Here is an 11,481-nt window from a genome sequence, read left to right on the forward strand (position 1 = left end):
TTAGAGCGAAGTGCTCTGTTAGGAACATACGGGGTAATCAGAGCTCTGATATATGATGGAGCTTGATTATTAAGGGCTTTATACGTAAGAAGAAGAATTTTAAATTCTATTCTCAGAGCTCTGATATATGATGGAGCCTGATAGCTAAAGGATCTGCCTCCCATTCTACTTTGGAGGTAGAAAGCTGATTTTTAGTTCAGCTGGACTACTGTACCTTCTATAGATCAGTCACTTGGCCCTGGCTTTCTGCGTTTGAGCCTGTTTCTCTCCTTGAGATGCTGACTAACTCTCTACTTTTTCTTTAACTTAGAAAGTACCCCTAGATCAGTGTTTCTGTTCTCTTTTTAGAGACTTTGAGACTTCGACTTTATTATCATTAAGCCGCACATTTATGATACATGTTTGAGGGAATTTTTGTTGAGAGGCTCCAGAGGAAAACCAGATGACAAAAGAAAAACATAAAAAATGTAAAAATAAAAAATGTCTCTGCTCTGTCTTCTCTAACATAGAAAGTACTCCTGGGTCAATGTGAGCTTCTGTGCTTTCTGTGTCTCTGCTCTGTCTTCTCTAACATAGAAAGTACTCCTGGGTCAATGTGAGCTTCTGAGCTTTCTGTGTCTCTGCTCTGTCTTCTCTAACATAGAAAGTACTCCTGGGTCAATGTGAGCTTCTGTGCTTTCTGTGTCTCTGCTCTGTCTTCTCTACCATAGAAAGTACTCCTGGGTCAATGTGAGCTTCTGTGCTTTCTGTGTCTCTGCTCTGTCTTCTCTACCATAGAAAGTACTCCTGGGTCAATGTGAGCTTCTGAGCTTTCTGTGTCTCTGCTCTGTCTTCTCTACCATAGAAAGTACTCCTGGGTCAATGTGAGCTTCTGAGCTTTCTGTGTCTCTGCTCTGTCTTATCTAACATAGAAAGTACTCCTGGGTCAATGTGAGCTTCTGAGCTTTCTGTGTCTCTGCTCTGTCTTCTCTAAGCCCCAGTGGGTGGAGGCAGATGAGCGTTCACACTGAGCCTGGTTCTGGTTCTGCTGGAGGTTCTCCTCCCTGTTAAAGGGGAGTTTTCCTCTCCACTGTCGCTTCATGCATGCTCAGTATGAGGGATTGCTGCAAAGCCATCAATAATGCAGACGACTGTCCACTGTGGCTCTACGCTCTTTCAGGAGGAGTGAATGCTGCTTGGAGAGACTTGATGCAACCTGCTGGGTTTCCTTAGAGAGGAAACTTTCTGACTATAAACTGAACTGGATTGTTTGTCTTGTAAAGTGCCTTCAGATGATAATAGTTGGGAATCAGCGCTGGATAAGTGAACCAAATTGTTATGAATTTAGTGGATGGTCCATAAAACGCTTTGGACACATTTTACATCTACAGTAAAATAAAAATGCTTAATAAAAATGTGCTTCCCTGCTTTTGTTGAGTTCGTAGTTAAAATCCAGCAGCTTGTTAGTTGAAGGCAGAGTTAATCTGCTCTCAGATGATTAGAGGAAAACGTGGAGACAGAGAGGAAAGAATAAACGCGCTGATTGGGTGGCCGCGCAGGGCCACAGGTTGCTTGAATCGCCGCCCACTCCGGTATTTTCCCCACATTAATATGCGCTGCACAGCGCTGGGAAGGAGCTGACGCGGTCCCTGCGCTGACTGGGACCCAGGCAGCAGGCAGCAGGCAGCAGGACGCCATCCTCCGGTGAGCTGCTGCTCTCGTCTCTCTGTGCTCCGGCAGCAGTTGCTCTGGCCGGCCAGGCTGTGCGCAGCTGGGAGGACGCGGCGCGGACTGCGGCTCATCCCGGAGGGGGCGCAGGAACGGCAGCGGGAGGAAGGGGAGGTGGAGGCTGGGCTTTTTCACACCTACCGTCCCGCTGCGTGACCGCAGGAGCTGCGAGCTGCGAGGGAGGGGATCCTGCCTCCATCCCGCAGCTCTGCGTCAAAGGTAAGCTGTGCACGGCGGGATGGAGGCGGCGGAGGTAGCGATGATGATGATGATGATGATGATGATGATGATGGTGCATCTGTCACTGAAACAGCCGCAGCGCTCCGAGCTGCGCGCTCGTTTGCGGTTCTCCGCGCCGATGCGGGCTGATTTGAGCTTCATGCGTGATGGCACACAGCTGCATGCTGCATGTAGAGCGATGACGTAGGGGATTCCCACAGAAACAGGAGCCTGGCTGCACATTGGCCGCATGTCGCGCTCAGGCGTGTGCGCGCAGATGGAGCAGAAACGCCTGGAGACGCGCTGTTATGTAAGGCGGTTCTGCTGACGCGGTTCGGCCGTGAGCCTGGAGCAGGGAGGGGGTTACCTTCCCGCGGAGGTCCTCCAGCAGGCCTGGATGGGTTATCGACCTGCGGTAAGAAGTCAGGAGCTCAGCCAGCATTCAGTCCTACATCCTAGAGCCGCTCAGGAAAAGTGGAAACATGCAGACGCAGAGGTGATCAGAACCTCCTCCGGGTTGTTCTGCCATGTTTCCTGCAGCTCGGTCCACATCTGTTAGAGTTCAGCAGAAACAGGCTTTGCTTGTTCATCTGTGAGGAAATCAAACCGGTCCTGGTCATATTTTAGCTTTTCTGCTTTTCCCCTCCAGCAGTGCAGCCAGACCTCTGGAAGCCTCAGATGTGAGTTTTGTAAAATGATTGAACGACTTTTAAACGCTGGAGGCCGTTAATGGAGACAGATGCTGTGAGATGTTGGCTTTGGTGGATCTTTGATGGCATGGTTCCACACCGGGCCTGGTCTGGGTTTCTGAGCGATGTTCAGGGCGGCTGCAGGCCGGCTTCACTCATTTCTGTAAAACTCTCCCTGCTGATTTCTGTCTGACCAAACTGGTTCTGGTTCTAAACAAGAACAAAAATGAAACCAAATGTTTCGTTTGATGGAGATCCTGCTGACTCGATGCCATTTTGACCCACGGAGACGTTTCTGATGGGTTCTGTCACATGTGGCTCTTCATGCAGAGGGTCGGACGTCTTCATCCTCCTCATCCTCCTCATCCTCCTCCAGTCAGGCAGGGACAGCTGGACCTGACTGCCAGCTCTGAAGGTGCCCGTTCAGTCAGGCTGGAAGTGCTGCAGTCACCTCCACCGGTTCTCCGAGGGTTCCCCCTGCTGACAGCAGCAGATCGCCGAGCAGAGCGACCCCCCCCCCCCCCCCCCCCAGATGTTCAGATGGCTGAAACGCCTCATTTCTTCATCTGCAGGTCCTGAATAACTCTTCAGACAACCGGAGGTTCCCTCCCAGCAGATCAAAAGGTTCTCCAGGTTCCCTGGAGGTCTTACAACGTTTGTGTGTTGTTCCTTTTTGGTTCTTCTCGCTTTTTGGCCCGTTTTCACTCCAGAACCGGATCGTTTCCAGCGGGTAGAACCTCCTTCAGTCCATTCTTCTCCTCAAAATGCTTCCATCCATTGATATTTGCAGACAGTTTCTCCTCGGTTCTCTGAAGGCCTGGACTTTGACTAGGCCATTGCAGCACCTTGTTTCTGATCCCTTTCAGTCATCCTGATGTGGATCAGCTGCTGTTTGGGACCACGGTTCTGTTGACGACCCGGTTTCAGCCGTGGGACAGATGGACTCAGGTCTCTGTGACGTTCTGGTCCACAGAGGACATCCTGGTCCCATCAGGAGCTGCTGAAGCCGGCTCAACACCGACGTCTCTGCAGCAGAACCTGAAGCGACCTCTGGCTCTATTTAATGTCTTCTAAGAAAAGTAGAAATCTTCTTCTGCGTCCTGCTCTGGTTTTCAGCTCATATTTTACCAGCCGGCTGTTTTAATTGGATCGTTACTGTTTGTAAAATGTTTTATCAGTTAGGTGTCTCTCAGATGAGATTCAGCCTGAATAAAAAATAGAACGACTGTTAGGCCTCCACCACCGTGGCTGTTGATGGCATTAGATGGTTCTGCTGGACCTCCATCCTGCTGAGATGTTCTCCTCTCTGCAGGATGATGGACCTCAGACAGTCTGCAGCTGCTGCTCTGAGCTCATTGCTGATGTCTTTCCACCTCGGTAAAGCTTCACAGCAGCAAACTGACCAAACTCTGCTCTAATGGAGGAGTCTCACGCTGATGGTGACCAGTCGGTCGGTTCTTCTGATCCACATCCTGGATCCAGAGGATCCGACTCCTAACCTCACTGAATGTGTAAGTCTGCAGACGGCTGCAGCTCATCGTGCTTCCCAGGCCTGACTGAAGCTTTTCAGCACATTGTGTGTCTGACGCTGAGGACTCTGCACCCTGAGGCGTGTAAGCCGATATATAAACAGAAAGCTAGCCCAGCCTCACAGAACCAGGATACATTTCTCTGTCCTGTGGCTTAACGACACAATTATGCCACAAAGAATGGGACCTTTTTATCCACGCCTGAAGTTCTAGATCCGTTTCAGTTCAGGGAATGTTCTCCAAATCAGAGGTTCTCCGCTGCAGATGTCTTCTGTCTTCCCTGCTGCTGGTTTCCTGAGGGGGGGAAACAAAGTGAGAGTCCCCATGAGGCCGATGGAGACATCATTTAAGGGCAAGCAGAGGGTCAGCGCCGGCAGAAATGATGCTGGAGTTGTTTTCTTCCTGAGAATCAATCAGTAATCCAGCGTCGTAACGGGAGGAGAACCTCTGGATGGCGTCCAGGTTCCCTCCCCTCAGGTCGCATCTTTGGCGTTTGCTGCTTGTTTGCTATTTCTGGTGCTCCCTGTGCACGTCTGCGTTAGACGGTGGAGGACGAGCTTAAGGCCGGAGGAGCTGTTACATAAGCAGCCAGAGGTTCTGCGTCTGCGGGCCTCTCAGAGCGGCGCGGCCACGTGAGCTGGATTTACGCAGGCCTGCATCTGTGATTTTTATTCTGCCGTAAATCCCCGTCTAGGTCTGCCTGTGTGATGAGGTCACGCTCCGGTAATCTTGTTGAGTCAGGGACGTCCAGGCTTTCCTTCACTCTCATGCATCGGATCTCATTTCAGCTGCAGGCTCGGGGAAACACAGAGATGCAGAACCCGGGTCGTGGGTTCTGTTCGGCGGTTCCACACCGCATTGATTTCATATTAATTTATTTAATTTGAAGGTTTTACGTTTCATTTGAGAGACGATAAGTGAAACCCTTTGGTTGTTGCCAGACGGTTGGATGAGGAAAATAACCTCAGAGAATCAGAACTACAGATTTGACAGTAAATGGACCTTTAACTAGAACTGCACCAGAACACAGAACTGATCCGACTGCTTGTCGAACCGCGGTCAGCAGCAGTTTCTTTCTATCGGTTTCTGCTCCCTGCTGGCCTCAGGTCTGGACTTTGACTAGGCCATTGCAACAGCTCGGGTCTTTTCTCTTTCATTCTGACGTAGATCATCTGCTGTGTTTGGGACCATTGTTCTGTTGATGACCCGCTTTGGTCCGAGCCTCAGTTTGACTCAAGAATAGAGGAAGTTCTAGTCAAATCAGAGGCTGCACACTGCCCAGGTTCTGCAACAAGCCCAGGGCCTCACAGCTGGTCTCGGGGTTTTAATGTTGTCAGTTTTCTCTGCTGTGGTCTCATCTGTCCAAAGGACGTTGTTGGCAGAAGTACCGTTGTTTATTCAGGTTCTGTGTGACATTTAAAGGCTGGAAACTGGTGGCCTGGCCTTTCTACCCACAGTCAGTTCACTGACAAGGACCGCTGATGCCCAGTTCCCTCATTCTTAGCTCCCACTGCTGGACAGAAAGCTGCTAAAGCTTTTCTGTTGCCCCAATTAACAGTCATCAAGGTGCCAGGTGGTTTATGAGAGAGCCGTTAAGTGAACAAGCCCCACAACCCCCAAGACCCGAAGAAGAACCATTCAGCATGCTTTCAGACCGAGACACAGAGGCACGCTCATTAGTCTGACTGGGCCTAGGCCAAGGTTTAATTCAGTTCAATAAAATGTTATTTATATAGCACCAACTTACACATCACATCATCTCAAGGTTCTTTCCAAAGTCAGACTCCATCAGATCCTCCAGGTTGGTGAGAAAGTTTCCTCTCTAAGGAAACCCAGCAGGTTGCATCAAGTCTCTCCAAGCAGCATTCACTCCTCCTGAAAGAGCGTAGAGCCACAGTGGACAGTCGTCTGCATTGTTGATGGCTTTGCAGCAATCCCTCATACTGAGCATGCATGAAGCCACAGTGGAGAGGAAAACTCCCCTTTAACAGGGAGGAGAACCTCCAGCAGAACCAGAACCAGGCTCAGTGTGAACGCTCATCTGCCTCCACCCACTGGGGCTTAGAGAAGACAGAGCAGAGACACAGAAAGCACAGAAGCTCACATTGACCCAGGAGTACTTTCTATGGTAGAGAAGACAGAGCAGAGTCACAGAAAGCACAGAAGCTCACATTGACCCAGGAGTACTTTCTATGTTAGAGAAGACAGAGCAGAGACACAGAAAGCACAGAAGCTCACATTGACCCAGGAGTACTTTCTATGGTAGAGAAGACAGAGCAGAGACACAGAAGCTCACATTGACCCAGGAGTACTTTCTATGGTAGATGGTAATAGTGAATGATCTGCCTCCCCTGATGATGTCACAGCTAACAGAACACCAGACCAGGTGTACCTACTATGAAGATAAATGACAGAGAACAGAAAGTTAAAGCAGAAATGACAACACATAATGCATAATTGAAGAACAGTAGAACTCAGCAGAGAGAGAGAAATAGACCCTGATGTCCTCCAGCAGCCTAAGCCTATAGCAGCATAACTATAGAGGTAGCTCAGGGTAACATGAGCCACTCTGACTAGAAGCTTTGTCACAAAGGAAAGTTTTAAGATTAGTTTTAAAAGTAGACGGGGTGTCTGCCTCACGGACCAAAACTGGGAGTTGGTTCCACAGGAGAGGAGCCTGATAGCTAAAGGATCTGCCTCCCATTCTACTTTTAGAGACTCTAGGAACCAGCAGCAGACCTGCAGTCTGAGAGCGAAGTGCTCTGTTAGGAACATACGGGGTAATCAGAGCTCTGATATATGATGGAGCTTGATTATTAAGGGCTTTATACGTTAGAAGGAGAATTTTAAATTCTATTCTTGATTATTAAGGGCTTTATACATTTAGGTCTCCTCTGACGGTCAGGCTGGTAACCAGAGCCGCCTCAACCACACAAGAAGTACCTTCAACATAAACCACGGAGAACCAGAGCTCCTGGTCTGATATTACCATGTGGACCTCATGGATGATCCAGAAATGTATTTATCTTAATCAGAGACAATGTCCAGAAAACCATTAAACTGTAATGGAGTAAAGATGCACGGTGCCAGATTACAGTGATGGTTGGTGTGCAGCAGAGGCAGATCTTTTCCTTCTGAATCATCACGACATCCTGCAGCGACTCCACCAGTGATGACTATGTATCCCATTGCCTTAGTTTAGTATCCATGGTGGCCCACATTAACAGAAACCTCGGTCCAAACTCACTGTGTGAGGGATCCCTGATGATGTTACGGGACACACAGCGCTGAGATGAAATGTCCTTAATGGAGGGAAGAGGAGCCCCGATGATCCCTTCTGCTGTCCTCACCACTCTCCTCACGTTCTTCCAGTTGGAGGCACAGGAGCCTCCACACCACACAGAGAGACAGCTGGTCAGAATGCTCTCTATGGTGCTTCTGTAGAATGTCGTGAGGATGAGCGGGGGCCGGCGGGCTCTCCTCATCTTTTTAACACCTGCTGAGGCAGGTGTGGATGTTTGCGTCTGATCCTCCGCCGTGGCGCTGGTCTTACTTCCTGAGCCGTCTGCGCATGCTCTGCGTTTTTGCATGTTTCTTTGGCAGTGCCACAGCGCCACCAATGGGGCTGGCATGCCTACTGCAGCCTTAGAGGCCTTAGAGAAAGTATACCAGGCCTACAGTCAGGCATGGTGGTGGGAGAGTGATGCTGTGGGCTCCTTTGCTGCTTTGGGACCAGAACTGGTACCGGTTGGATCAGGGAAGCATGTTACCAGCTACCCGGCCGTAGACGTCACCCGTCTCAGATTCACATCCTTCTACTTCCAGCAGGCTTCCTCGCTGAACTTCAGGTCTTCAGGTTTAGTAACGCCTCTGTTCTCTGCTCCTTCCAGGTTTCTAAACCCGGCTGAAACCAGACCTGCGACGGTCCATGAGAACCTTCAGCTGTGACGGCCACATGTTCTGCTCGCCTCCTCAGAGCGACGGTGCCGCCTGGTGACGGACGAGCTCTTCCTCATCTCCTCGTCTTCATCCTCCTGCAGCTCACTGACCGGCCTTTCAGCATGAGACCTTCCCTCGCCACCGCCGTCCTGCCGCCCAGGACCCGCTCCCACAACCCCCCCAACCTGCCGGTCGGGGGGCGGGAACACCTGTCGGCGCCCCGCCGGCGCAGCCCTCACCTGCGCCACACCCTCAGCCCGGAAAACCTGCGGACGCTGGCGGAGAGGGGCGGGGCGGCGGTGGACGCGGCGTCCGTGGTGGGGGGGCCCATCGGGCTGATGCGGGCCAACAGCGACACCGACCTGGTGACCTCCCAGAGCCGGTCCTCGCTGACGGCGTCCACGCTGGAGTACACGCTGAACCGGGGCCACAACCTGGTCATCTCCTGGGACATCAAGGAGGAGGTGGACGCCACCGACTGGATCGGGCTGTACCACATCGGTGAGGATGGAGTCTGATAAAATGCAGCGTTTAGGGCAGAATGAAGCCGGTTCTACGGGTTAAATCAGGACACGGCGTCAGGCGTTTGGTTTTTCACAAAATAACGGAGGGAAATGTGGACGCCGTGTTTATTTCATCTTCATCGTGTTTTCTCCAAATAGTCTCATAGTTCCTGCATCACTGAGAGAAAGGTGTGAGAACAGGAGGAGTTCATCCTGGTCTGATTAATTTCATAGCTGTCAGCTGCTCATTCTGCACCAATAACACACCGCTCCATTTATATTCAATTTATATTATCATATCTGATAATAGTTAAGAAAAAATAGTCATTTTTCAGATTTTTTCATAATTTTTTACTTTTATTAGCAGTTCAAGTTTTCTAAACAATAGGAATATTTAAATAAACCATCCACAGCCATTTAAATCAGTGCTTCTGGCAGTTAGGGTCAGAACTTCTCTGTTGGTTCTGAAACGGCACATATCTGCAGAACCTAAATTAATCTAGGTGGTTAAAAACAGCAGATTTATGCTAAACCTGAGTAGAGAAATTAAAGGTGGCCTTCATGATGCCTGAGTATAATCGTCTTACTAGTTTTGCTGTAGCTCCAACCATCATGAGCGGCGCCGTTTGGATCTCCTGATCTCAGGTTTGGGACGAGCAGAACCTGAACGTCCTCCACCGCTTGTCCTCTTCCTGCAGAATCTTTTCTGGGAAGCTAGTTGGCTGTAAATCCCGGGGATGACTTGACCCGCCTCGTCCTCGCCGCTTTCAGCTGAGCCGGGTGTTTTATTCTAGGAACGCTGAGCGTCTCCAGGTAGAGCCTCCAGCTGAAACCTGAGCAGGCCTCAGGATACCAGAACACTCACACCATCACAAACGGCCGCTGGGCTCCCATCATCTATGCTAATCCTGCTTAGAGACGGGAATTCGACAGGGGGGACCACACCGACCTGAGAGCTGAAGGAGGGTATCGGGCTCGGCCTGCCGGGCGGTTCTGTCCATGCTGCTGAAACCCGACCCAGCAGAGGCCTGTGCATCCAGAACATCAGCCCTCCATGAGTTCTTCTCACCTCACCAAGTCCGGATGTCACCTCAGAGACGGCATCCAGGTGCAGACGCTGCACTCACCGAGGCTTCACATGTCCGTTTAGTCTGCAGAAGTATTCACGCCCCGTAAACATTATTCCTCCTTATGTTCCACGCCGCCCTGCATGCTTTACATGTTTTCTCCGCTTTAACACAACAAATCTTCACTGCAAAAAGGGAACTAAAAATAAGTAAAATGCTCTTAAAATTAGTCTATTTGTCCTTGATTTGAGCAGGTAAATAAGATGATTTGCCAATAGAATAAGATTTTTGCTCTTAAAATCGGAACAATTCATCTCCATCTTATTTCAAGTGCAGTATATCTAATTGTCTTATTTTAGGGTTCAAAATACTCATTACATTGGCAGGTAATCTTATTTACCTGCTCAAATAGAGGACAAATACACTAAGTTTAAGAATATTTTACTTATTTTTAGATCCGCTTTTGCAGTGTTTTCATGTTTTCAAATCAGAACCAGCTTCATGTGCCAGGGATGTGAACGCATGCGAGGAATCTGACTCTGGATTGTACGACGCTCACGATGTGCTGACTTAGATAACCCAACAACACAACGATGCAGTAATAAAAAGCAGAGAGTCTGCAGCGTAGAAAAGAGTCGTGAGCACAAGCAGACCGGTTGAGGCAATAATGCACTGAGCCGAGAGTAAAGGAGGGATAATATAACAATATATAATAAATCATCATTATGTTCATGTGTGAGGTGGGAGTGACGTAAAGGTGTGCATACACATACAAACATGCATCCACAGTGGTGAGTGCAGAGCATGCTGGAATAAATGAATATTAAACACGGTGTTATGGACATGAGGAAGGTGGATTTATAGCCAGAATGGAGAACATGACAATATGAAGAGCACTGAGACAGAGAATTATTAATAACTGACAGCTGGATAGACGCAGAGTTACTGGGTCAGGATCAGGAACTGAACCTGAGACTGGGAGTCAGAGTCAGCTGTTCATCAGAGTGATGCATTGTGGGAAGAAACTGGTCCTGGGTCTGCTGGTTGTGGCGTACAGAGCTCTGTAGCGCCTCCCGGAGGGGAGAAGGTGGAACATGTTGTGGACCTGCAGTGATGGTTCTGACCCGTTTCCTGACTCTGGAGATGTGCAGGTCCAGGAGGGAGGGCAGCTCGGTACCGAGGATGGTACCGAGGTCCAGATGGTTCTGGCTGCAGCAGAGCTGATCAGCCTCCTATCTGCAGGCGACGGCGATCTTTGTGGCGTCAGCAGAATTAGCAGCTCGCTGGTCATAACTGTGAGAAAGGTTATTATTATCAGTCATAATGTGGAATAATGCTGAAAGTCTGATGCTTAGTAGCTCTTCTCTGGTATAAGTTATCAGAGAGAAATAACAGAAACAAAATCTGGAGGCAGGCGTTCTCTGCGTCTGATTTTTCTAGTTTACTTTTATGTTGTTAGTTTCACTGCTAGTTTATTAACTTATGCCTGGAATCATGCTGTTTGCATATCTCTGACACATTAACAGAACTGTCAGGATAAATTCATCAGTCTGTAAAAGTCATGATGTTAAATCTTCCTCTTGTTTCATGCCAGAATAGCAGCAGACCCGGTGGAGACGCAGCAGAACACTGTGATCAGTCACAATCTGTTGCATTCATGGCCGTTAATAACTCACTGTACCTCTGCTACACCTGCAGGTTTATCCGGTTAATGACGCCGCACTGATGTTTAATTTCAACACAACCTGACTTTGTTTCCTGCTTTGCTGAATGTTTGTAACTTTGATAGAAATTAGGCAGGAAGGTCATTCCTGTGATCCCAACTTTA

The 11,481-nt window shown here is 49.3% G+C and overlaps 1 protein-coding gene across 6 annotated transcripts in view; it reads left to right on the plus strand.

Moving 5' to 3' along the window:
* Positions 1-1,623: 1,623 nt before the first annotated feature.
* The window catches only part of hecw2a (HECT, C2 and WW domain containing E3 ubiquitin protein ligase 2a), a 37,333-nt gene continuing 27,475 nt past the window's right edge, over positions 1,624-11,481 (plus strand). For 2 of the 6 annotated variants that reach the window (XM_036132710.1, XM_036132706.1), the window contains exons 1-2: positions 1,624-1,926; positions 8,035-8,584. In XM_036132710.1, coding sequence (XP_035988603.1) covers positions 8,206-8,584 — 379 coding nt within the window. In that variant the 5' untranslated portion in view covers positions 1,624-1,926; positions 8,035-8,205. Of the gene's footprint in view, positions 1,927-1,971; positions 2,342-8,034; positions 8,585-11,481 lie in introns of those variants that run through there. The other 4 variants (XM_036132708.1, XM_036132709.1, XM_036132711.1 and 1 more) reach the window with 3 other exon arrangements.

The sequence above is a fragment of the Fundulus heteroclitus genome, unplaced genomic scaffold (genome assembly GCF_011125445.2).
Source record: "Fundulus heteroclitus isolate FHET01 unplaced genomic scaffold, MU-UCD_Fhet_4.1 scaffold_53, whole genome shotgun sequence".
Lineage (NCBI taxonomy): Eukaryota > Metazoa > Chordata > Actinopteri > Cyprinodontiformes > Fundulidae > Fundulus > Fundulus heteroclitus.